The following is a 27,314-nucleotide window of genomic DNA, read 5'->3' as shown; positions in this document are numbered from 1 at the left end:
ACATAACCATTATTTCTGTAGTCAGATAAGAAACCAGTAACAAAGATCTGGAATTAACCTTATTTTAGGGAGTCGTCTTTATCACTGTCTTGAATCTGTTTAAGGAGTATTCTCCCTATTTGCTGCTTTGAATTTAGCAGGGTAATGGGCAGAGTTGTTTTTATTTAATGATTGTGTATAAATACTATTGAGCTGGTTATGTTACCACAGAGGTAAGTTAGGGATCTGATTTCATTAGTGTTCTCTTTGTCACAGGGTAGCAGATGTGTATGATTTACTAAGTACTGAAGTATGTAGGAGTAAGTATATATGGTTAAGTACAATTTATAAAGAGAGGGCAAGATTACGGAGAAATTGAGCTTCTGTGAAGAGATGGATTATTCTAGGACTCATGAGTTCTTTGTTCTTTCTGTAGGTGGTTAGTGGATTAAAGCAGAAGATTCTCAAGCTAGAACAACAGTGCAAGGAGAAAGACAACACTATTAAGTATGACTTTGGTGGGGGATAGAGGCTTGTATTGGATGAGATAATAAAGGGAATTTGAAACCGATGTTATTTTTCATCTGTATTCCTTAAGACACTTTAATGAACTCTGAGAACATGTTAGCAATTATAAACCACCCACCCAGAAACTGTAAACCAACAGGTATTGCAGTGTCTTTGCTGGTTTGACCGAATTATTTTTTGTATTATTCTATTTTCAGCAAATTCCAGGCAGACGTGAAGACCACTAATTTGGAAGAAATGAGGATAGCTATGGAAACCTACTATGAAGAGGTACGTCTGACAGGTCCTTCAGTGTGCATACAGGAGAGGAAGTTGTTCAATTGTTGAGTCAAAGTATAAATGGAATGTTTCAGATAGGTTTCCTACAGCTTAGATGCACCTGTCATCGGAATCAGATTTTCATAGATATTCTCATAGCTCCAACTATATGTACTGAAAAACCTTTTTTCTTCAATAAGTTGAGTGTGTTAACCAAAAAGGTGAAATAAATAAACTAATGTACATCCATAAATGTAGTGTCTAGGTGAAAGCAAATATAACAGTAGCCTGATTTTCTGTGAGGGCATCATTGCCTCTGCTACTACCCAAAGAGTCTTGTTCTGGTTTTCACCTAATGGACAAATGTGTTGCATTAGCAATGTCAGCTTCCAGAGCTAGCTCCTTAATGGAACCTATATTTCATATTTCGCAGGTTCATCGTCTCCAGCTCCTCCTGGCAAAATCTGAGACTATGAGGAAAAAGTATGTTTAATTCTTTTGAGGCAAATGTTTGAGTATATGTGTTTGATGTATCGCTCATATACTACTTTAACTGATGGAAAACAACTACATGGGAATAGTTTATTTTGTCATTTAGATTGCTGGATTTGCTTTTTGTTACTGCTTTGGTTGGCTTCACAGCCTTAGCATATGTCTTAGTCAAGGTTTTTTTTTTTTGTGGATAGATCATTTTGTGGATGTAGAAAAAATACTAGAGCTATTTTAAAAGTACATGAAAGCTCTGAAAATTTATCTCTGTTAAATAAAATCCATCTTCCTCCATAATCACACCTGTTCTGACATCACTGGTGATTGAAACAAACTCACTAGATGTTCGGCATTTTACTCTTGAGTGAGTTCTGCATCTTGCTCTAGGGTGTATGCTGCAAAGAAGGTATTTTGGAGTAAACATTATTTTCCTCTGGTACACACAGATCCACCGGTCAGGGTTGCTTTTGTGAGATATCCATGAGTGGCACTAGTAAGACACTGTCAGAGAAGCTTGTACTAGTGCTTGTCACTAGTGTGCGGGTGTATACATGGTGGTGAAGGTAAACGGTCTATAGAGGAAATAAAAATCAAAGCACAAAGGCAAAAGACAAAGCTTCAGTAAGAGAGCGAGTTAAAAGCATCTATGCAAGTGAGTGTTATTTGAGCTGCGAAGAGGGTAATAGAGTCTTGTGGGATAGCAAATTTTGTTACCACACCACTACAAAATATACTTGCCCTCCTAGTGTTAAGTACAGGCAACTGTCTTAGTTTGGGGTGTAATTATTTAGATTGATAGAAACATATAAGAACTCTTTATAGGTCATTATGTGTACTATTTCTGTTTCCTTAATTCACTGTCTCTTGTGGATTGAAAACTGCAATTTGTTTCGTCACTGTTTTAAAAAAAATATTTATCTCTTTTGGCTCAGGCGTGCAGTGACAAGCCTCTCGAGGCTGCGAGCAATCACACCTTATTTATTTATGTGTGAAAATGAGTCATCAGGTCTCTTCCTTGTCCTCATTTATTCATAGCTTCAAAAAGCAGTGGTCAGGGCGGTCTCTCTCCATTACATGACTGTCAGTCTCTACTTGAGAGGCTGAGCACTGAAATAATAAATGATGTTGAAGGTCAGGACTCTGGCACATAGAAGGAGTTGTAGGAGAGTGTTTCTTTCATGATGCTTATCTAGATTATTTCTGGCTGAAGTGAATGGCATTTACCTCCTCTTTTTCAGTGTTAACGCTGAAACATGATTATTTGTATGTGAAGCTGTAGTATCTAATTGTAGCTAGAAACTAGGCAACCTTTCAAGTCCTCAAAATGGTCTGCAATTCTTTCATTTAGGTTTTGATAAGCCTAAAATAATGGCACTCAGTGATACAGTTATGATTCCATCATTTCTGTCACTTCCCGGTTTTGGTGGTGTGTTGTGTTTTTGTTTTTTACTTTTTTTCCTGGGACAGCTGTATGAATCCATGACATCTGGACAGCCTTATTTGTTTGTTTTTATGGCTTAACTTCCTTTTAATTTCCAAAAGGTAGATTAGATTCAGCTTTTCACTCTGATATGCTAATTGTAGACTGTCTCCCCCTTTACCCTATAATTATTCCAGTGGATGGGATGTAAGATTCCTTTACAAACTGTTCTGTGATTGTCATTGGCAGTGTCATTTGTCCAAAAGTAGGTCGATCAGTTACTTTAGACCTTTGTTTCCAGAAGTAAGTTTTTAAGAACTTTCTCATAGCAATAAAGAACAGGTATTTCATCTCGCTAGGAATTTGTTTTGTGAACAAGCTTTATGACTTTGTGCATCTATAAGCTGAGATTTCTTCCCCCTTTTATTGTAAAAACTAAAAAAGGCAAAATGATTGTAATATTTTTAAAACAGTTTTAACACATAGCAGGCTTTCCCTTTTCTGATGCCTTTTATTGCCATCATATCTATGTTAGCTGTATTCTTCAAATCTGTTTCAAATCTCTCATTGATTGAAATACGTCTTAAATGAAGAAAGAAATTTCTCTGGGGTTTACTTTCACAGGAATAGTTTCTTTTACATTACAGCAGCGTTCACACTTATCTGAAAATACGCTTGTGTGTTGGATTTGTTTGAGAGTTACCCTCTCTTCCTCCCAATCTCAATCTGTTTAAGTGAAAGAGAGCAATTCAGAGCATGCAGGTTAGTTTCCATGATGAACAGTTTTTTGGAGGAGTCTCCCAATTGGCTGAAGATAAGTGTTTTTAAATCGGTGGTCCATAGAGTACTGGTAAAGCGTTGTAAGGTTGGTTAACAAAACAAATAGAAAACTAAATAAGTAAAACTCGTACAAGCACCCTTGTTTATGCATTAATGAAACAGAGTGGGGGAGGAAGTAAAAGTAATAAATGAACTTTCAAAGTTTCAGAGTATCTTCTTTCTTTGATGCAAATTAAAACAGTTGTGAAAGTGTTGAGCAAGATGGTCTTTGCATGTTTTTTCCCTAAAAGAATAGGTAAGTCCTCAGGTAAAAAATGTTGAGAAATGCTATTGGGGGGGAGCAGAGTCAGTTAACATAGCCACCTGACTTGAATAGTGAGGCTGTTCCACTTTTTTTAATGCTGCTTCTTTGTTCTCTGCTTTTAAGTTAACTTTGTGGTTTTGACCCTGTTTCCAAGTATAGAGGGCAGAGATACCCAAAAACGACTAAAGGCACTGAATGCTGCTGTCCTGAGATTATCCAGGAACATCAAGGAATTGCAGAATGAGAATCGGAGGCTGAAGGAAGATCTAGATCATGTACTGAGCAGTTCTCCTCCTTCCAATAAAACAAAAAGTATGTCCTGAAAAGTTGGTGAACAAGGGGCAAGGGATTTAGGTACATTTGAAAGATATGTTTGAGAGCAGGCCCCTACAATGGTAGAAATGAGGGAGTTACTACAAAGGTAAAGATTTACGAGGGGCAGAGGTTGGAATGAGAAGTTACTTACAGGAGTCTCTGACTTCTGGATATGCTGCTCCGGTCAGATGTGGGTTTCCTTTATTATTATCCCTGAGAATTCGGGACTGGAATCACTTGAAGATTTAATGCTTCACTGGAAAACTGGTTTTCAGTTGTTCAAAACTGATGAATGTGAATAGTTTATATTGATTTCTGATCTAACTGGTGTAGAAGTCAGATATTTAAGACCATTCTCATTTTTTCATTGCTGCATATTTAAAGTTGGGGTTCAGAGGTCTTTAGATGGTCTTTCTATATGGACAGAAGTTTCAAAAAGCAAGAACAATGTTGACTTACCAATAGTTTCATGTTTAAAGATTTGTTACTGTATTTAGATTACAGCGAGTGGAGCAGACAGAGGCTGATGAAGCGGATTTCGGAACTAGAAAAAGTAAGTAATCGTAGTGATATGGCCATCTTACCTGTCTTCGAGCAAAAAATGCAGAACCACTGGCTTGTGCTCATGGCATGTTGTCCTTCAATGTATCAGCCTTGCGCGTTCTGGCTCACGCATGTAAACTGATGTCTGTACCATGCACCCTTCCTCCCTTTTTTCTTTTCTCATACTTGTTACATATAGATGCGCATTTTAGAATTTAATTCCATTTGATCTTTTCTCATGGACTAAAGAAAATAATTTTATGCTAAATTTAATTTTCTTCTTTTTTCTTTTGTATTTTTTGTGTAAATTTATCCTGTTTAGAAAGTATGTGCCATGGAGAACACCAGGGTGTCATCAGCAGATAGTGAGTCATCACAGTTACTTGCTGTGTCATCTTCGCCTTCTGTAGACCTGGATCATCCAGCCTCTCAACAGGTAGACCACGTTGAGGAATGTCATCGCCTCCAAGGGTTAGTGAAGAAACTGAAGAGTGATAGGAAGGCACTTCAAAATCTCCTACTCAATAAAGAGTAAGTGCGACTCTTGTCTGAGTTGTTTTCTGAATTATTTAATTATTTCCTATCACATTATGAAACAATGTAATAAGTCCTTCACATTTTCAGCAAGAAAACGAATTTCGAGGGTCCCTTCAGCTTATATTTCAAAAGCTTCTTCTAGTCTTACTAGCGTTGTAAAATTACATTGCAGAAAAAAAAAGTCACTGAGAGAATAGAAAATGAGAATTTCTCATTGTTTCTAACACATTTTTCAAGGCCCTTTTTTTTGCTGACCACATTGAAAAGCCTTTGAAGGGTTATGTGTCACTTTACACAGCAACTTCTTGCAAGTAATTTGCTGTAAAAATGTCTTGTTTTTTTCAACATGTTTTGTCCTGATCTATCACTTTCTCCATTTAAGCCTGCCTTCTGCCATGTGATGCACTGTGACTTCTTTTCTCCCCAGTAAGCGATTCATTTGCAATTTGTATTGCTTGGACTCCTTTGATGTGTCATTGCATAAGGGCAGGCAGGTTAACCTGATCATGAGCAGAGATGTGCACACATCTATGTATTGTTGGTAAGACATTCTGCCTCCTGTGTCAACTCGCCTCTGAACAAAAATGCATAGTGAGAGCATGTGAAGAGGCGTTTTGCTTCTGAACAATGTATGCTTGCACTTTGTTTTGTTTAAAAGGAAAAATTAAACATTTAGTTACTTGGCAAACTTGAGAGAACCTATTTTATTTAGAAGCTTAAACAAAAAATAACTACTTTGTTGAAGTATGAATGTCTTAAGCGTTGCTTAGATTTCGTTATACCTTTGTAGATCAGATATCAAGCAGTTACTGCAGGCTAAGGCTGAAGTGGAGCTAGAGCTGCAGAAGTGGCAGAATAAGATGGAAGAAAAGAGTACAGAAGAGCAGACTTTAAGGTATCATATTTTGTATTAGTAGATCCTTTCAGAACAAAAAAAAAAATCTGGTAAAGTATAATTCTCTTTTGAAGTGGCTCAAAATCTGTAGGAGATAAGCTTAACTGCAGGAAGCTGGGAATTCATTTAAGCAGAACTGTTTTGGAGAGATAGAGTAAGTTATTAGGGGAGGAATTCTACAAAGTGGTTTTAGAAGAAGTGGAAGACTAAGAAGTATAGTAAAATTAAGAATGAAATCATAATAAAAATTAATAAGATAAATGGAAAAAGAAAGCTGCCATGTTGGGCTCAGAGACTTTTTTTTTCTTTTCCTAAGAAAAAACTATAGTATCTTTACCTTAGCCTATGCTTCTAGACCATTGCCAATAAGTCATTCCATTAACTTCATGTATTCTGTGTAACTGTTGATAATAATCCTGTGCAAAGGTGACCAAAAAAAAGTTATTTCATTATTGCTTTGTAAGAAAGGACTTTGACAAATATGAAACTGTAGAGTTTTAGATGCGTTATTAATAGTATCAAGGGTACCATTGTAACCCTGGGACTTTTTAATTTTAACGTAAGGCTGTGCTATCACAACGTGAGAATTGATGTCACGTGTCTGTTACTATGAGAATATGTATCATGTTATCCTGAACAGTTCCTCGCTTTGGCCTTAAAAAAACCCAAAGAAACCAAATCTTATGAAATAGATTCAGTATTTTCAAAGTGGGAACAACAGAAAATTTCTGGCTATAAATATCTTTGTTTTTCCAACTGTAGTGAGGAAATCCAGAACCTGACACAGAAAGTAGGGAAACTGGAGTCAAAATTGGAGCAAGAGAAGAGTCAAATAGCAGAAGATACAATGGAAAAGCTTAATAAGGTATAGACACATCTTTTTTCTTGTGGTTTTGTTTGTGGGTTTTTTTTTCCACTTGCATCTAATATATTGCAAATTGACCTGATAGTCTAAATAGCTGCTAGTCGTGCCTTTTCAGAGAGGCATTAAATCTTGTCAGAGATTCTGAATGATGGTTAATTCCCAGCATTTGTTGGTAAGTTGTTTCAATAATTACCACTGCAACTTGGGGGTTTTTTGGAGCTGTTCTCTTAGTGATTATCTGCCTCACCATTGCTTTTTTCTTCTTCAGTGGAATGTTGCAAAAAGCTTACACTTTTAAGTGTTTGTGTGTTTTGCCTTAAAAAAACCCAACAAACCCACCAGACATTTGTGGTTTTGCTTATATATTCTTATAACATCTGAACCCATTAGCTAATTTCAGTCCAATTTTCTAGAGGGAGGGAGGTCTTGTAGGATTTTACAGATAAAGGATAGCCACACAGGTAAGCTTGCTCACTGGCAGACTAGCAAAAGACAAAAACTCCTTTTCAATGATTTTTACGCTGGTCAAGTGATCAGTTAGGGCACATGTGCTGTCCAGTCAGAAAATATTCATTAGCCTTTCTGTTTGGATGGAAGCAGGGTACTTTTTCATGGGAAGGTTTACAGGATGTAGAGCACTAATCATAACGGAAGTTGAGGGTTTCTTTTAATTCCACTGCTGATGGGACACCATATATGAGTAAAGAATTAGGGAAGACGTCAATACAATAAAATAAACCCTTATTTCCTTTGAATTGAACTTTTTCTAGAGTTGAGGTGTTCATAACATCATCTTTCTGGATTTTTCGATATCTAGCAAATATATCTGTGCATCTGTTGATCCTGGGCAGTCTTTAATGGGCCTCTGTAATCAGTTGGGGTATTTTCGTGAAATATGACTGAACTTGGTATCTTTGAATCTTCCATCCCTCTGCCAAATGGTGTGTAACTGGCCGGTAGAGATGAACGGGCACTGACAGACATGCTTTCAGATGCAATGTGGTCATGTTAATCTCATTTCACTAAAAACTAGTTGAAAATTATTACTGGGGATTTTGATCATTTGTACTTAAAAATAAATAGACCCTGAAATACAGGTAGTAAAAAATATGAATAAAAATGTCCACTAGCTTAAGAGGGTGCTGGGTTTTGATATACTGTGCAATTCTTTAGATTCTTTTTTGTGTGTTATAGGTTGATGGATGCTAGATGATGTTTGGAATACCAAATAACTTGAGTCTTTAAAAACAGCCAACAAACAGCTCCTTTTTTCCTCTGCAGACTATATATATTCTTGGCCAGTAACCATCCATTTATTGAAATGTTCCTATTATTTGTAATTATCACTAAGTTCCTACCAATTTTTCATTTTAATAGTAGGTTGTCATTTTTAATATAATATGATCCATTTGCTAAACTTAAGCCTGTAACTCAGCGTTTTTAGGTTATAAATAAATCCTTTTCACAGAATCAAGAGGTTTTTTCAGAGTCTATAAAATCTCTTGTTCCTCTACTTAGAATTTTACACCAGCAAATTAAATTAGTCTTTTAAAATTGCGGTTAACTTTTGTTTGGCAAGTGAGGTATGACAATTAGTATGGGATAATTGGGGATCAAAAGGATGAGATGGTGAGAGGTGGAATATGCAACCACAGCGCAGAAGAAATAACTGGAACAAAATCTTGTTTTGTTCCTGGTTTCTTTATTTTTCCTGTAATTAATTTCTTCAAGATAAAAGATTGGAGTTATGCCAGTATACACAAGTTCTCCGTCTTGTCGGTGTCATATGATGGCCAACTCATCAGTAAGCTTAAACAGATGATTATGGGGCCACAGAAGCCAGGATGAGACATGAGAGCACTCCCCAGTTAATTAATACTAGACTCTCCTGGAGAAGAATTGCAAAATTAGGTATCCTGATATTTGTTCTCAGTCTGTCAATAACATACAAACCATTTCTGATCAACAAAGCAGTGGGTTCCACTGATGGAGCTCCTATTGCTTTAGCAATGCACAGAAAAATAGGAGTGTGTGTAAATGAAAACCTTTCCATTCCCATGCTCTGCTAACAGCTAAAATGGGGACAGAAATGTGTTTCACTGTAACAGTCATCTAGATGATGACTTTGAACGTTAGCAGGATTCAGAACTAAGAGTTTCTTCTTAAACTTCCTTCCACCCTGCAGGCCGGATGAACATTTAACAGATCTGGTGCTGATTTTGTAACCTGTTTCCCTCATAGAATTCCAGGTTGTGCCTTTAGTGTACTAAGTTCAAGATTCTCCTTTGCAGTCTTCACCAGTCTGCACGGTTAAAGGCAAAGAAGATCACAGGAAGGAACAAGCAGCCAAAATCATCCAAAGACAGTGGAAGATGTACCGAAATAAGGTGAGATTCTCCTATCAGGGAACAATGAAGACATCCCCCTCTGAATGTTACTCTTGTTTTAGCATCTAGAGTAACCTGCTGCCAGGCTCCAAGAGCTGCAGCAGTGCTTCCCAGTATGATTCTTTACCACCATCTTCTCTTCCACTGCTTTTTTCAAGTCCTCCCTGCTGCTTCTTTTGCCTTTGCTCCCTAGAACCCTGTTGTTCCTGCTGTGAGATAGCCAGTTTCTGCATGGGGGAGTTTGGGTGAGCAGAGAACTAAGGAAGCGAGCACTGCTGCTGTTGCTTCCTTGGGGTATGACTGAGGAATTAAATTTCTCTTGCAGAAATCCTCCAAAGAATACAGGAAGTTTCATGTATTTTGTTACACTCAACTAGGACAAAATGATCTAGAGAAAAAGTGTTAACCTTAAATTTTGTTCTATGGGCAACACCATAATGCTGCTTTTTCCATGTATAGGACATGGTGTGAGGTGGGACTTGTAAATGCTGCTTAGGAAACTAAAGACAAAAGAACTATCCATACATATTTTAAAGATTAAAAGCTTTTTCTTTTCCTTAAGTTTGTTGTTTGAGTTTTCAGGGGGAGGTGGGACAGGTGTTTCCATGTGTTTTAATTGTTGGGGAAAAATTTGGAAAATATTTATTAGCTAAAACTTGCACATATTTGTGGTATTAACTTAGGCATTTTTCATTTCAGAAAGAAGAAATTGCTCTGGATGAGGTGAGTGTGTTTGACACCCAACAAAACAGTAAAACATTTAATTTGTATCGAAGGACAAACAAATAACTTTTTTACTTTTAAAGAGGTTTTATTGTAATATGAACTATTGTTCCAAGATCGTGTTTGTTCTTCAGGCTGGCTCATGATCTACCTTCTGACATCCTGGCTTTGTTTGATATATCTTGTCAAAGTGTTCCCCTTCTGGTCTCAAATTTTCTGTACTTAGCACCTTCTGCAAGAGGAATGCTTCTGAAAATTTTGAACAAAATTTGATACAGACAGGAAAGTTTTTCTGCATTACATAATTCTAATAATGCTTTCATTTTCACTATGATGAGTCTTCAGAAAGATTTGAAGTAGGAATTTGAAGCCTTTGCTAAGAAGAAACATCTTTGACAAACTTGTCACTTTTTGATAAATGTTCTGCACAAAGGTTTTTATTAAGCTGTTTCTTCAAATAGCACAATGTAGCATCTTACATTTGTTTTTTCCAGAACGTTAAAAATCCTACTTTCAGAAATGACAACAAATTCTAGCCATGTGACGCAAACATACTGTTTTACATCTAGATGCTTTTTGTTGATTAGAATCCAGTAAAATCCCTGAGTAGAGAGGAAAGACTTACGTTCAGTGTAATCACCACAATGGTCTGCCAGACTTGGCTTGATTTCTGATTGTATCAAAGCATCACAGAGCCTGCTGGGTAGCCAGAATCTAATATGGGAATGGGAGCATGTTGCTATATTTGTGAAACATTGGCTAGTGTTGGCAGCTAGAACTTTACTGTGTTTGATAAGATCAATCATGAACATCTCCCAAATTGAATTTAAACCATGGAGCTGTATGTCTGTGGGTTGTCACAGGCTGGGGATTCTTTGGATTGCAGCAGAGTACCTATGAAGTAATGGGGATGTGTGTGTTTCCCTTAAACATAAAAAAAATGTCAAGACATCAAAGAGTTTCCATTGCACAGGGAAAAGTTATTTTCCCCATGTGCCTCTTCCCTCTGGACTCTTGTTTTAATCTATAGCTGCCATCTTTCAAAGCAGCTAACATCTACTTATTTCTTTCTATGCTAGGCAGTTGTTATGCTTCAGGCAGCTTTCAGAGGACATTTAGCTCGACAGAAACTGTTACTGAATAACAGGATGCATGATGCAAAATCTCACAAGGTAATTGTTGGGAAAAATGGGTATCCAGGCATCCCATTATGTTTAGTTTACAGTGTAAAGTACTGTACTTCCAGACTTAATTCTCTGAATCACCCGGTGATGTTTTAACACACTAGTTGGCAGCACTGCTGTAATTCCAGAAAGATGTCAAGCTCATTCCCTAGCCTCCCTTTCTATCTTCTTTAGTTCACAGTTTTTCTTAGAAGTAAAGCTATAACTTCTCTGCATTATGGACTGTAGCTAGGTCTCCTCTTTTTTTCTGGTTCTCCCATCAGCTAATAATGTACCCTTTAACTTTTAATTCGGAGTGCTGTTGAAAACTGTACTTGCTGTCAAGTGTTCACTACTGAATCATTGTAGTAATAGACGAACCTTTGTCACTAAAGTTCAGAAATAAGGATTTGGAAAGCATCTTTGATTGGGTTGAAAAGTAAAGGAGTCTTGCATGTGGTATGCTCAACCAAAGACTTGTAGGGTCCTCTGTCAAGTCAAACTCACTCCAGATTGCTCAGTTCTAAATATGAGAAAATTTCCTTACCAATTAAACATTTGGTTTCGGTAAATCATTTGCCAATTTATATGAACATCCTTTGGATGCAGGCTAAAGTTAATTTGTAATTCTCCATCCAGGTTGTCCATCTGGTTGCACTTTACATGCACTTTTATTTCAGTAAACTGTCCCAATGCAGTAGGACTGAATACTTTTGCTTGATATAAGCAGAAGATATATCCATCATGAAGGTTGCCTTATCTCCTTTGACTTCAAAAGGTTTCCTTCCTGGAAAATAAATGAACTTTCCTTGCAGGTGTCTGCTCTTTCATTAATTGAATACAGATGCTTCAAGCTTGTATGATGATCAGATTTGCATTTCCTGCTGATTTAGTCTTATAGAACCTTAAAGACTGCAGACCAAAAGATGGGAATATTTGCTCTACTACCACTTTCACAATCAGGAACAAGATTGTGAAAGAGTCTGTCAAGCTTCTGTGAAATCTGTAAAAGGTCAGTTTTCTTTAATCTGATTGCTTTGCAGAACTCCTGCATGTCTTCCATGTCAACCTCCTTGAGCTTGTCTTCTGATTGCAAGGAGAAAGATGAGATTGTGACATTTATCCAGTCCATTTTCAGGGCTCACTTAGCACGTACAGTACTGCTTGAGGAGAGGTAAGTGAGGAATAGATACTTCTGCAACATGCAGTAGCAAAATTGGGTTTTTTTAGAGGAGAGGGCTCATTTTTTTAATAGAATCTTAGTGTGGGTTTCTTGGCAGAGAAGGAGAACAAGGCCGTTGTTCCAACAAAGACAAGGGAGAGCTTGCTCCTGAGAAAATTCAAAGGGTATGCAACTAAAAGGGTTTCTTTTTGCAGCAGTAGTCTTCCCATGTCCTGTTCTCCATAGCAATGAGGAAAAGTAAAGTAAAATAATTACTCTTTGGAAAAAAAAAATAATAATAACAGTTACTATCAAACTGATTGCTAGTACACTTGCTTAATGTAAGTGAATCTGAAGCCCTGGCATGTAAAAATTAAGGGTTATGTGGAGGAAGAACAGGGAGGAGCTAGGATACCATCTTGCTGAGGAAGAATTCAATGATTTACCTAAGCAGTAAGTTTATGGTGACTCTGTCTTGAAAAATACTTCCTTTCTCTCCAGGGTTTACTGCTCCGAAAGTTTTAAATATTGGCTGCCATGGTTACAAACAGAGTTACATAGCTGTCACCTCACTTAGTGTCTGAGTTCACTTCTGCAGGTGATAAGCTTTTGTCTCTTGGACGCTAGCAACACAAGAAACTTTTCAGCGTACCCTCTGAAGACAGAGTGCAGTTACTGTTCTGTGCCTTATGCTATGCAGTATGTCTTTTTGCAGGCCCTCTGTGTCTAGTGCACCAAGTGAGAAAGCAGATTCTGCAGTTTACGTTACAGAGAAGAAACTGGTCTCAGCAGCGCTCCAGAGACCTCCTTCAATCTTCATGTCACCTCTTCCTGGTAATCTCATTTCCCTCTGTGTTCAGAAGTATGGGTGTTTTGAGTGGGTGGGTGCACACACAATTTTATGGAGAACATCTGCACATGCACACACATGTGTACATGTACTCTGTGAGTGTGCCTTCCTTTAATTTTATGACATGTTGCTTATACTAGCACGTGCAGTCCCTTACATAAAAAAGAAAAGCTTTAACAGTATGAGTACCAGCTTCCTCACAGTGCTTTGCCTTTTTGTCACAACTGTGGTTTGGAAGCTCGCTCTTGGGTGTGAGTGGTAGTTATTCAAGGAACATGGTGTTCCCCTGTATTGCCTCTCTACTTCCTTTTTCAATCCCCCCAGCCCTGCAGCTGTAGTATGGTACTTTCCACTACATTTTGGGCCCAAAGCCATAGACAAGCCAAGAACGTTTTCACCATCCTGACTTAGTTTCTGAAGGGGACAGACATCTGGTAAAAGAACTATCCTAGTCAGCCATGTGTCTTTAGTCACGTTTCTTCAGCAGTCTTCTGTTGCTGCTGTAAGAGGAAAGATGAAGTCCTGGATAACCTTGCCAAATGGTACTACTGTAATACAAACTGGGAAAATGTCTGTCTTTTTTATGGGTCTTATGCCATTTGGTTTCTTTCTTGAATTCTTCATTGCTGTTTGTGAGAAGGTGGAGTTAAACCCAAAGAGGCTTTTAAGAGGATGTTAGAAGTACTGAGTAGGAAAGGCAAAACAATGATGCAGATAAGACATCCCTAGACAAGCAGCTTCAAAGGGGTTAAAAACAAATTGAAAAAGGTTGGTTCTATCCAGAGTGGAATATTTTAGGCTTTTATGGATCAGTTGGAGAAAAAAGAGCAACTTTGAGGGTGACTTGAGAAACAGTTACTTGTTCTTTTGTCAGTGAAAAGCTGACAGTCCCTGCAGACTTGCTCAGAAACAGAGCATGCTGTAAGCAGCTGAGGCTGTTTCTCTAAGATACGAGATGGGGAATAAGCCAGATCTGCAGCAGTTGTGAATACAGTCACCCTTCAGTGAAGGAAAATGTGTTTAAGAAACTTTACTGTATTCCATATTCAGGAGCTTATTCTACTTTGTGAAGGAGTAGGTAGTACTTGCTTCTGAAGATGTTAAGAGTTTTGAGTGATTTTACTTATGTCTGGTGACGGTATCCAGAAAAAAAAAAGCTGCAGCATCCTGTTTTGCCTGGGCTGTACTGCAGTAGTCATTATTGGTATGCTCAGTCTAAAGCCAGAGTAAAACAGTTGTGAAATTCTACCCAAAGAGAAAGAATCGGTTTAAAAAAATGCTTTGTGCCTCTGAAGAAGTGCTTCTAAGACCCAGAGAAGGGTGTAAGATGAAGCTAGTCTGGTAAATGCAATAGTATGAATACTAATAGAGCACAGTCACTGTCTAGCTATGAAGTCTCCAAAGCTAACTTTTATTGGAGGTTATGATGACAAAGTGATGAGTGAAGAAGTTCTGGAAGAATTTATACTGGAAGGGATAGGGAGGAGACCGTAAACATTCAAACTTTTTTCCTTGCAGTCCTTTTCTGGTGAATATCAAAAAGGAGAGATTGGGAGCAAAGCAGGCTATATTTGCTGCTGATCTTACAAATATGGGAGACGTTCTCAACATCTGGGATGAGGATAGAATGTATCTAGGCAGCTTGTGAAGAGGCATACTGGATATGTGCTTCTGTAACTGCACAACTGCCCAAAAGACTGCCTTGCACTGAGTAGCTGTGTGAAGTATTAGCTCTTGGTGCATTGGAGGGTTTAACCAAACTCTCCCAAAAGACAAATCAGGAAAAACCTACTAAAGGAAGGAGAGTGTTCTGGTGTAAATGCCACCTGTGTGAAGAAATGTTGACCCCTCAGCAATCTGTTTGGTTATAGCAGGTTTTTTGCCATTTGAATTCATGTAGCTTAAACAGGTTGAAGTTAACTAAAAGTCCAACATCTGTCACTTGTAGCTCATGACTGATGTAAAAATCCACTAGAAAAATTGGGTTTTGTTGTAATGTATTTCACTGGTCATCCTGCAGCTTGGAAAGTACATGAGACAAGGAGCTTGTTTAACAGCTGAGTGATTTAAAGCAATCAAATTCCTTTAGCTTTATGTTGAACAAGCTCTTGCTTCATTTGTCCCAAGTCCAAGCTTGCATTTTGTGACCTCTAGATCTTGCAATGATCTTAAATTTCAGTGAAAGTATATATTGCAGTAAGTAATCTAATTTCAGTAGCCTTTCTGCATTATTTTGAGAGGAATGGGAAAGAGTAAAATGTGTTTTGAAGAACCTTATGTATCTGCTAGAATAGATTTATATAATCCTGGTCTAGCATTGCAGACTTTTAATTCATTGTTTGCATCAGGTTAGATGTCTCTGTTTTCTAAATAAAAAAAAAAAAATAGCAAAAGTGGTGTAGCATTCAATATTGCTTTGCTTGTCTTCAGAATGTGGACAGTACTTGGAGATTTGTAAAGCCATTTCTGCTGCTTCCCATGAAATGGAACAGATAACAATTCAGTCTGTGAAGCTTAGCGTTTTGTTTCTGTCAGGGGAGTGGCAGGAAGGAAGAATATGTTCTGTACATGCACAGCAATCTTGAATAAGGGCAGCATTTCTCTCTGCATATCACTAGCCACTCTGGATACAACCGTTAACTTAATTTGAGGCTTTTTTGAAATCATAATGAATTTACATACAACCCTTAAGTCTAATCAGTGCTTAACCCTTCACAAGCACAAAGATAAAGTTGTCACTCTGAAGTATATTAAACTGAAGACGAGGACAAGAAAATGTCAGACATCAAGAGCAGGATATAATCAAGAGTGATTTGGACAATATTAAGCTATTTCATATATGATATCTGTTTATTGTAGGAGTTGCATCTTCTAGTTATGCCTGCTTCTGGAAGTTCTCTTTGCTCATCCTTATCACCAGTACTACTGGCTCATAAATCTTCCTGAAAAACTCTTATGTTATTTGTTAACTGATTTCACTTAACTAGAAAGTCATGTGTTTCTTTGCTTCCGTAGGTTGAGGTCAGTGTAATGGCCTCCCCGCATTCCTCCTTTCCATTCACAGGCTCTCTGTCTGTCACTTTTTCTATTTCTGGGCTGGTTGCGGTCCCCTTTCTTTATTCCACATTCCAGTTGCTGTGTATGCCTCTTCTTCCATACCAGGATGTTGGGTTTTTTTCTCTGTCGGGAACCTCTTATTTCACTGTGAGACCCATGGCATGTCTGTTCTTCTCCCCAAGTAATTCCTGTATGCCCTCCATTTTCCCTTCCATTTCAGTGTCAAAATCTCAGTATATGGCTGCTTACTTGTAGAAAGAGGAAACAGACCACAGGTTATCTCAATTTGTTTTCTTCTTTGGGAGATAGTCTTTTCAGAGAATTTATATTTGAAACTGAAAAATAAGTGGAGCTCAGGGGAGAATATTGTGCTAGGAGGTATTAATAGCTGAGGGGAGGATATTGTGCTAGAAGGTATTAATAGCTGTCGTCATTTAGTTCATAGATCTCTTGCAGAGGGGATATAAGCTGCTGGTTCTGCTCATCAGATGTTAGGGGCCTCATATGTGTCCATTTTATTCCTCTGATTTTCCAGTGCTTATTGGAATCTTTAGGGTTCTATCTGTTCATGTCCTGAACGTTTCCTCAAATAGCAGAGAAGCAAAAAAAAAAACCCACCCCAAAACTCCACCCCATGATATGGTCACCATTTTTATTGTCATTAAGGTAGTACAGCATGTGAATATGATTTTTGGTATTTGGATGAATTTTTTGGTATAAGGATGAAACAGTCACTGAGAGCTTCCATCTTTTTTCTATTTCCTTTTGTTCTATCTATGTCTGACTGAAGTTCTCATTATGACCTTTCTGCTTAGCTTAAGCTTGCTTGGGTCAGTTTTTCCTTTTCTGGCCATCTAATAAATATTTATTTTTATGACCTGAGATGGCTTCAGTATCAAATTGCTTTACTTTGTGGTGTGTAACCACTTGCAAAGATTTAAAGACAGTAAGACAAATCATGCATGGTCGGTATGTCAACTTAATGCCTGCCATGCATGCTCTTTCATTAAAGAGGAATGGGAATAGTTATACACAGAAAAAGGTAGATCAGAGTTATTCATAACTGTAGGTAATTCTGGAAACTTAATGGCTTGGAGAATATTACGCTTCCCACAAGGGCTTGTTTTTGTCAATATTGTTTATTGATGACCTTGTTTTCTTTGTAATTATTTCAGCCAGGTCCTCTGAGAAGCAATCACAGCCTATTCTCCCTGTGTCTGTGGATGAAGCTCACTCAGACGATTCAGATGATATTGTCATTGTCTCTCCGTTGTTGCAGATGAAGAAAAACTACACCCACTTCTAAGTTTTGGTAACAGGCTCTGGTGATCTTGAATTATTCGATTCACAAAACTGTTTCTACCAAGATAAAGCATATCAAAGATGAAAAACGGGAGATATCAGACCCTTTTTAATGACAGTTGTCATTATTTCATCCATAAACGATTAATTGTTTGATATGCCATCTCTGCAGACTTTATGGCTAAAAGCCACTGACTAACTGTTAACCTTATCCTCCTGGTACAGATAGAGTTTGGATTTAAAAACTAAACCAAAACACTTTAATATTTTGTCTCACAATGAGGATTATAAATTCAATTGCCAAATTTAAATGAAAGCAATAAAGCCTTAAGCTATTTCATGTCAAACAGTTTTGTTTCAGTTTGACTAAAATAATTTGTTTTATTGGAAAGTGATTAATGACATGGCTCCAATTTTCAGCCCATGTACGTGAAGGGGAACAGCTTGTATTTGTTACTAGGTCCTCTCTTTAAACATTTTACTGTGTGATATTTTAATATCTTTTTTGTTTATTTTTATACTGAACATTTGCAGTCTGTGCAGACCTTGTAAAGGCTTTTAGAAATCCATTTCTTTGTCATAGGGCTATTCTAGGCCTACTGTATCAGCAGGGTTTTCTTATTTATTGCTTTTTCCAAGTGTGCTTGCTATGATATGTATAGTACTATTTTGTATTTGAAATGTCCAAACACGTAATCAATTTTTTCTATTTGTCAGAGACGGTGCATAATAGCAGGAGTGTTCTGTGAAGGCTACGCTTGTGACTGCTTTTTTTGCTTACATGTCACAAATATGAGTGGATTATGCAGGATCATCTCTAATATGTGAAAACATTTGGAATAGGAGATATGTTGCTTTATGTCCTGTTTTAGTTTATGTCACTTGACTGTCTGAAACTTTCACCTAAATAGCACTCAGTGTATGAGCACTCTAAGGGGTTTTCAAGACTAATGTTTTTCTGTTGTTGATCTCTCTTCTCAGTACTACTTTGCATGTGCACCCATTATATATACATATATACTGCAGGTGTGCACTAAGTCCAGTCACAGGCTGGGAGAGGGGTCACAATATACACCCATTTTCTGTCATCAGGTACAGCTACAAGGTTGACTGCTGGAAAGCATGGGCACTCCCAGCTCTGTTCTGAGGGATATGGATTGCGATGAGCATAATATACAAAGCCTAACCCATGCAGTTTGGTTTAGGAACAGGAGTGGTAGGTTGGATTATAAGAGAAATTAAGACTACATCCAGAAATAACACTGTTTGATAATATTGTTGTCCATGGAAGGACCAAAGACATAATGGGCTCTGGAGAATATGGTCCGAGGGGTCTTTCCAGATCTTTTAATGCAGACTGTGCCCCTTCTTGACTGAAAGGAGGGCCTTATAGTTCCTACTATCATGCCAACATCCTTCATAGGCATTACAGTGTGTGGGTTTTTTTTTTAAGGTGAACTAGATAACTTATATGGTATTTACTGGAAGGAGAATTTAATTTTACAAGCACACAGTGAAGTTTTTGTGGAGACCCTAATGGTTCCTTTGTCATCGAGGAGTAATAAAGACTCCTGTAAACAGAAAGCACACTTTTAAATATAAGATTTTTATCACCTTTTCCCTCTTCTTTTTTAAATTAAAAATCAGTCGCCACTGTTTCACAGAATACTAATAAGTCAGAGCTGTCTCGGTTCTTTGATTTCAATGAAGCACTATCTGAGGCTTATCATAGTTCATGCCAGTACTTGCAGCCAAAGAGGAAACTGGATGGCTGCAGCACAATGCAGCTGATTTCATTTAATCCCATCAGTGGAAATGCTGCCTGTGCTATTTCCAAAGGCAGTTTTGGGAGCTCTCCATACCCAAAGCAGTCTGAAGAATGTCATTTACACTCCCGTTGGGTAAATTTTTCCTGCTGGTACTTTGGTCACATGACTGTCATCTGCAGAAAGGATAAAAAAGTGTATAAAATAAAAGAATAAAAGGGACAGAATCCTCTTGGCAGAAGGTGAGACCTGTTTCCCTCTTTTTCTGGAAGTCACGTTATGAAAGAGAGTCATTTTGCTAAATAAAAGCAGAGGTCTCCTGAGTTGCTTATGTATAATATTTCAAGTCTGTAACTGTGACTGTCATGGATACCTCCAGAGAGAGTAACTAGAGCTGAGGACTCTGACATATTAAGGGGAGAGTATGTAATGTGTCAGGAGCAAGAGTGATATAAAATACCTACCTAGCTGTTCCTATAGGGAAATACTTGGACAGCAAATATAATGAAGATGACATTCTTTTACTTCACTGTGCTGTAATAACCAATATGAAAGTATTAGGAAGTAGATACAGAGCAGAAAGACTTGTGTTTTCACCGAGCGTATGACTAGCAGTAGTGCTGTCAATACACAAGTTCTGGGATAAAGGGGAGATAGTGTCTTGGCATGACCCAAAGGCACAGACAAAAATCAGGGTGAAAAGGAGCAGTTTTCTCCATCTTCTCCATTTTCTACTCCATCCCAGTTTTCTGGGATGAATGAGGATGTGTCTAGAGCTTCCTAAATTTGAGTCTGCTATCTCTTAGCTATCAAAAATCTGATACTTAACTTGAGCCGGGCTTCAAACTGCTATCTCAGTTTGGAAGATAACTATATGCTCACTGCACATCAAAAGTTTGGTGTGGTACAGTAGAAGGAGAAACTTCCACAGTATTAGTAGCTTTTAATGTTGTTTTGTTATATACTGCAATGGAATGTGTTGAAGGGAGTAGTAATTGACACTAGGTTTCATTCTGTGGTTATCTCTCTGAATGCCAGCACCTGTAAATCTGGGAAGAAGTGAGGAACAATGAAGGACGAAAAAGTTAATTTTGGAATAAATGGTGTTTTTCCTTAACAGGGAGCTGAGGACAGTAAAAATCAGTGTGGCTCAAACCTGTCAAGGCAGGCCCAATACAAACCTACTCAATTTCTGAAAAATGCATCTTCTGTAAAAAGTACTGGTGACCTTGTGGGGGCATCGAGGTCTTGAATTAAAATTAAACTGCACTGCAACCTATGTTATCTAACAGCACACTTTCCATTCTACTGATGGGGGATAATGTTACCTACTTAAAACCTTTTGCAATTTACAGTAGCGTTTAGTTAGAGATTGTGTGTGAATATAGACTTCTGACTTTCATGGGATGTTACCGCTCTTGATCTCTTTTTACCCTTAAGTGCCTATGCCTGTAAATCTTTACTGAGGCATCAAGACCTGAAAACTGTACTGTTTTCTGCATAGCTATAAAAATAATCCCAGGCAACTTTTAATATAGTCAAAATGGAAAAGGATTAATCTTGGCATATGAGAGCGCCATTAATTTTTATGATCTTTTTAATATTTAGAACTGTGCAAGTCTTTTATGTAATTTATTTGGGGATCTTTTAAAAGCTAAAACAATTGCAATGTATTTTCTCCTAATTGTTGACCTTTCAAATAAAGTTAAAGTTTGTAAATTAATTGTTCATGCATTTCTGCTGCAGTTGCTGTGTGTGCATTGCTCCTCTGGCCTCTGCTGTGTGCTCCTGTTGTTTTCACTTTGCACCTCAGTTGACCTTTTACTTCTGGCTGTTTTCCTGAGCCAATAGTAACAAGGTAACCCTTAAACATGTAGGGTGTGAAATTTCTTCTTCAGTAGGCATTCAAGATTGTCCCATCAGGAATGAACAGTGTTCTTGACCAAGGCCTAGTGGAATTGACAGAGGCGATGGTCTTTTGCTTTCGGTCTTCCCTTCTGGTGTTTTATTCAGAAAAGAAATCCTGTCCAGTAGGTCTATAACTAAAAGCCATGCCATTGCCTCAAACGTATCTGGGTTTGGGTGGAGTACAGCAAGCTTCATTTATGCCTTTTTATCTATTGTTGTGCTGCTTGCTTGGTGGTTGCAAGTCACACTGACCAGTTATCAAACCAGTGAAATTCAGATAAAAGATTCAAAAGAAATTGTTGTGGTGACTGTTCAAAATAATCTGCCAGAGAAGAGAAATGTGCCTAAATACCTTGTAGACATGCAGAGGACTGGGTGAAGCTGGTTTGCTGTCAGCCGCAGGGAGAATAGGAGTCTACAGGCTTCTGAAGACTGTCCCATTTACTCAGAGTGTATCCCCATACCTCGGTCATTGTTGCTGTTCATGAAGCTCTGGTGGAAGGAACTAGGAGGTATGTGTTCCTTTCCAGGTCCACTGAAAAAGCCTTTAGGGACTGCCAGGAAAAAGAAGCCTTATGCTGCTTTATGAAGATAGAAGACCCTGCTAACTGCTGTGAAGACATGGGAATCCTGTAGTCATCTTCCTGTCTAGCAGAGTCCTTGTTGTAGGATTAAAACAGCTATGAGTACAAGATGAAACAAACAATCTGTGTTTGATGAATATATTATCTAAATTTCACTTTTTTGTTCCTTTTCTCTCTGTTCCACTGACATATGCTCTGGATTTCTTAGCAGAAACTTCAGTTTTAAATCTTAAATGCTGGAGGTAAGCCATGTGGCATGAATGGAAAAGTTTTGGTATGATTTCTTGGAGCAGACTAGTCTTGAATTCAGTTGAAAGCAATTAAGCATTCACACCACTTGTATTAAACTCTGCTTTGGCTCCATCTGAAGTCAGAATGCCCTTGACTCCTGCAAGCTTTGCAGCATCCGTTTATGGTAGGTCTGTCAGCTAACTAATCGGTTTCCCCATATGAACTTCTAAGGGCAAAAGAAAAATTTCATTGATTCGATGGGCATCATTAAGACCTGCAAAGAGCAAAATATCTGCATTAGACTCAAGGTTATTAGGGAAGGATTTTCAGGCATGATTGGTGGTCTGGTGCTGCATCAGTTCCTCTGGCGTTTCCTTCTAAAGTTTGCTTATGTGGTTCTTTACCTGGTAGAGACAGCACTGACATCAGTTCCTAAATGTTTGCCCAATTTTCAGATGTGCGTGAGGCACATCGGCTCTTGCTTATATGTGGCCTTTAGCACTCATTCTGTCCTCACTGCGCTCAAAGGAATAGCCTTGAATGGTGAGTATTGCTATGTTCTTATTAACTATACTCTGTTGTAGTCTACTGATTAAGTTGTACGCTGCTCCTTTTGCCCCTTCCACTGTCTGGCTGTCCTAATTACCTTTTTCAAATGTGAGAGCATATGTATTCGTACTGGTCTCCAGGAAAGCGTTCATGTTGTTCCCCTCAGCGGAGCTGTGTACAAACAAAACTTCCTCTCTCAAGATGTTGCTCAGACTGTAACGGCTCCCCTTCTATTTGGTGGGGTTTTTGCCAGCATGCCTCAAAGACATTTTGTGCTGGGTACCACCTAAGCCCCTTTAGGGCTTCTATTCTTGGTAGCACGAACAGATGTGTCATAAAATCTTGATGCTCAAAACGGTCTGGGTAGAACCAGGAGGGACATCATGCCTGTTGTAAAGGGCTGTCTTAGCTCCCTCGCTATCAGCCAGATAATACCACACCTGGATCTCGCTCCTCTGCCCCTTCTCAGTCTGACAGCTCTGCAGAGATGAGGCTCTGCTTCAGTAATGTAACGGAGCTTGAAAGTCTTTCCTGTAATATGAATTTAGAAATGAAATACTGTAAAATCTGTCATTTGATCACAGCGCTGCTATAAAAAAAAGGCTATGTTTAAATGGCCTCTAGTTATATGCACGGAAAACTAGAATAGCTTTTAATAAACAGGGGGTTGACCACGAATGCCTGTAGTACAAGTTATAATGTTCTGCACAAACGTTACTTAGCATTGTCGTTATCTAGCAATAATCCTTATTTGTATCTTACACAAATCGTGGCAGAACCTTCTATTTATCTAACCTGGAAATTTTTCCTGAACATGCTCTCTATTATTTATACACAGAATTGGCAGTTTTCTTCCTCCTATCGGCAGATATTTAATAGCCACGCATTGCATTTCTATGCTAGTAAACCTTCACTATTATACAAAACGTACTAGAATGTTATGAAGAAATATCTTAAATAATTAAACAGAAACTATGAGTGACAAAACAAACGAACAAAGTGCAATTTGAGCTTTGTTATTCTTTCCTTTTTATATTCACTTATTTGCTAATTTGCTGAACTTGCTGAACTGCAATGGGTCTAGCTGTGATTAGAGAGAATTTGCCAAGTTCCTTTGTAATTGTTTCTTTGCAATTAACTAAATAATAGAATGTTCTGTGTGTTGTTCTCTGGGGAAAGGAAAGGAGCGGGCAGGTGCTTTTGCAGTAGGATTTCCACATCTTCCACCCATTTCCCTGGAACTCATCAAGTATAAAAAGACCGGTAGAACACGAGAGAGAGAGAGTATTGCCTCGGGACATGAAATGACAGAATTAACCTTTTCTTATGTTTTCTCTGAATTTGCTTGAAGCTTTTTACACTGGCTCTGGCTGTGGCTATTCTTTGTTTAAACCCAAAAGTCCCTAGGAGGCCTTCAGAGGAAAGCAATGAAGACCCAAATGGATGTTCCTGTCTGCAGCAGCCTCCACTCAGGGGAAATCCTTCAGGCTGGGAGAAGTCAACTGGGAAGTTCCCCAGCGATGTGGCTTTGTTGGGAAGAGCCGAGGCTGGGGATTGAGCTGTTGTGGAGGGGGCAGCGAAATCTGGGGGAGGCTGGAGAGCAGCCCCGGCTTTGTTAATTCCTTTGACTTTCACCAAAAAAATACAGAGGAAGCCCTGGGAGGAAAGGACGGGTAATCTTAATAGAGGCACAGTCTAGCTGAGCGGGAAGGAGGCACGGCTTGATGTAAGGGCAGAGTATACGGAGCGGCAGAGGGGAGCGGGGTGGGGGTGTTGCCCAACAGTGGTAGCTGAGTGCTGAGACGTGGTTGTCTCGCTGACCTCCCGCTGACTGTCCGTAATTTAGTCCCTAGTCTCAAGAGGGTAACTCATCCATCTGCTGGCACTTGGAGTTTAAACTTGCCTTTTTTTTTTTTTTTTTTTTAAATCTGTATTGTTGGCTAAAACCTTTCATAATGCATATTAGGTCTGACAGTCAGGGGAAGACTCCTCGCTTCACAGTATATTAAAAGCTGAATTATTTCATTTCATAGTGAATAAAAAAAGCCAAAGGTATGAGATTGCTGTTCTAAAAGGTGCTCTCATTGCAAGTATCACGACAGCAGTAGCAATGTCTGGACTCAGAGAAAAGGTTTTGAAGAGTAAAAAATAGTACATTTCTAGGAGTGCTTTTGCAGAGTGCCTGATGGTCTCAAGTGGACAGGGGACAGCACTGGCCGCCTTATTTTGGAGGGTTAAACTAGTCTTTTTATCTTCATTGTCTTTAATTTGGAACATCTCTCATTTGCCTATTTTGTCTAGTGATTCTTTAGCAAAGCCACTGTCAAAGCAAGTTAGCAAACCCTAATACCGCTCTTAGGGTTACTTTTCAGCAGGATTACCAGTTAACAAGCTGACATTTGCAGTTTGCTTTGGTTGATTGGAGAACTGCTTTCCATGCAAAGGTGATTTACTGTTAGTGTTTATTCCTGGGATGTCACAGCAGTGGCTTGTTTGTTCATTTTGCTTTGGCAAAACAGAGTGTACCAATTTGTGTGGGGAGGGAAAAAGGCTGCTATAATCTAAACATGAGAGCCTTGATAACTGTCTTGTTGTCATGTAATCAAGAATTACCTGAATAGGATCAAATGAGAGATGCTAGACATCTAAGAAATGCAAACGCTGCTTTGTGACGTGGTACAACAGGCTGAAGTGCCCTGCCATGGAAAGTACAGCTAGTGCTAGATCCTGCGGTTTGTCTCTTCTTCCTAGTTTGCAGAATTCATTTTATTCTTCATTTTCGTATTTTCCCGTATTATTATAAATAATTGAGGAGGAGAAATTAAAACTGTTGATGCCTCTGTTTCTCTGTAATCCCAAATCCTCATTCTACTCTAATTTAATCCAGTTGTCTCTGCAGCAAATGGCTGTGAAAGAGGCGTGCACACCAGCACTGCCGAGCCTGCTCCCTTTCCCACTTACCCCCGTCCCCCATATGGTGCCTCAAACTGCCACGCTGATACTCCGGTGCTTCCACCCCCATTTAATAGCATCCAGCTTTTTCTGTCATTTGTTCCAAAACTTTTTGTTCTGTTTGATTTACATCAACGCTGTCAAGCAAGATCTCAGTGTGGAGTGCTTGCTGCATCTGTTTCTATTCCATGTCCATCATTGTGCTGACAAAGGTACTTGGACTTGCAGCCTGGTGGGGTTTTTCTATCTATCCAGAGGCCCATGGCAGCAGTAACATCTGCAGGACAGATTCCAGCCTTGAGCATTTTAGTGCCAAATTGCATAAACTCTGTGGCATAAGTGGCTTACGCAGAGAGATCTCTTGCCCCCAGCGAGGTCTCTCCACTCCTTGTCTTTGAGTTGTTTGAACTGGAGGTGAACTGTGGTAGATCATTGGGCTTTAAAATAATTCCGTCCTCATCCTTGCTGGCACTGTGGAAAAAAAAGAAAAGAAAAGGGAAGAAAACAAAATTGGCTGTCGTTCGGCTGTCCTCCTGCAGAAAAATAAAAGATTTTCTTGGAGAAGGCTGGAGGGAGTTGAGGTCTTATATCTTGTACCCTCGTATATCTTGTACTTGCGCACATACTGCGTGGCTGTGAACTCCCTGGCGTGTGCCTTAATGCTATTTGTGAATGATAAGATTTCTTTTTAGCTATGTTGGTAATACTCATATGAAAATCCTGTGCTAGTCCAAAGCTATTAAAGTTGATGTTATATTTCAGAACATCAGCAGAAATATGTTTATTTGGTCCTAATGTGTTAAATTGCCCATTTTAGCATTTTTGCTTGCCTTATTTATAAAATGCTAGGATAAAGTCCTAGCTGCATTTGGGAAAACTAATAAAATCATACTTGCAAAAGAGATATCTCTATAATATCTACTGACTTGCCACCATTTAGGAGAAAAAAGAGTTGGTATTACCCTTTTTTTTCCAATGGGATACACAGCACTCCAATATTTTTTTCAGTTTTCATGGGCCATAACGGTTTCTAATTCTAAACAGCACTAATTAGATGAGGGTTTCTCAAGCCTGTAAGACCTGTGAGGCATTTGCTTGAAGTCTGTTAGAAGGTTGGATGGTCCTTTTTCCCCTTCCAACTCCAGGTTGCGTTGAGTGATATTTAAAACACATTGCTTTCAGCTTGTCACATCAGCAGTGGGTGAGGTGTGCTGCTGCGGAGCTAGGATGCGGAGACTTTGGTTCGTATGACCGTATGGAGAGAGCAAAGGCCCAGGAGATGGTCTGAATAGACTGGGCAAGTTTAGGAACTCCTGCGTTAATGCTGGACCACGCTACACAGTTAGAGCAAGAATGCAGTTATTTGATCTATTCCTTTTAAAAGAAAACAGCAAATATTTTTATGTTTCAGTTGTAATAGGAACAGTACGATCTTTGTAATGAAGCGAATGAATCTGGGATTGCTGCTGCTTACTGTTATCTTTTCTATTTTACTATGCTATCCTAACATTATCCAGACTATATATGTACTTACTGGTTTCTGACATGTCCCCCTGAGAGGGTATGCTTGTATTTTTCACCTTTAAGAATAAAAATAGTTTGGTTATGTTCTGTTCAGAAAGAAATGCAAAGCCTTTCCCATCAGGTCAGAGCATAATCCCCGGGAAAGCTGCGTCTGAGTGGCTCTGTGGGGAGCACGACACATGCTGCCACGTTATGCACAGCAACGCTGTCTTATGCAGCAAGATGCTGTCATTGCTTAAATAC

At 38.7% G+C, this 27,314-nt stretch overlaps 1 protein-coding gene across 5 annotated transcripts in view; it reads left to right on the top strand.

Annotated features, from left to right (window-relative positions):
• IQCE (IQ motif containing E) overlaps nucleotides 1–21,057 on the top strand; it is a 29,263-nt gene extending 8,206 nt beyond the window's left edge. The window contains exons 9-22 of one of the 5 annotated variants that reach the window (XM_069810285.1): nucleotides 416–486; nucleotides 705–777; nucleotides 1,199–1,248; nucleotides 3,913–4,070; nucleotides 4,571–4,626; nucleotides 4,939–5,147; nucleotides 5,944–6,048; nucleotides 6,805–6,913; nucleotides 9,205–9,300; nucleotides 10,000–10,023; nucleotides 11,103–11,195; nucleotides 12,230–12,360; nucleotides 13,064–13,182; nucleotides 17,431–21,057. In XM_069810285.1, coding sequence (XP_069666386.1) covers nucleotides 416–486; nucleotides 705–777; nucleotides 1,199–1,248; nucleotides 3,913–4,070; nucleotides 4,571–4,626; nucleotides 4,939–5,147; nucleotides 5,944–6,048; nucleotides 6,805–6,913; nucleotides 9,205–9,300; nucleotides 10,000–10,023; nucleotides 11,103–11,195; nucleotides 12,230–12,360; nucleotides 13,064–13,182; nucleotides 17,431–17,561 — 1,425 coding nt within the window. In that variant the 3' untranslated portion in view covers nucleotides 17,562–21,057. Of the gene's footprint in view, nucleotides 1–415; nucleotides 487–704; nucleotides 778–1,198; nucleotides 1,249–3,912; nucleotides 4,071–4,570; nucleotides 4,627–4,938; nucleotides 5,148–5,943; nucleotides 6,049–6,804; nucleotides 6,914–9,204; nucleotides 9,301–9,999; nucleotides 10,024–11,102; nucleotides 11,196–12,001; nucleotides 12,187–12,229; nucleotides 12,361–13,048; nucleotides 13,183–17,430 lie in introns of those variants that run through there. The other 4 variants (XM_069810283.1, XM_069810286.1, XM_069810284.1 and 1 more) reach the window with 4 other exon arrangements.
• The last annotated feature ends 6,257 nt before the right edge of the window (nucleotides 21,058–27,314 follow it).

Source organism: Haliaeetus albicilla, chromosome 22, assembly GCF_947461875.1.
Source record: "Haliaeetus albicilla chromosome 22, bHalAlb1.1, whole genome shotgun sequence".
NCBI classification, from domain to species: domain Eukaryota; kingdom Metazoa; phylum Chordata; class Aves; order Accipitriformes; family Accipitridae; genus Haliaeetus; species Haliaeetus albicilla.
Note: the sequence above shows the minus strand (reverse complement) of the source record. Positions and strands in the feature narration are given on the sequence as shown.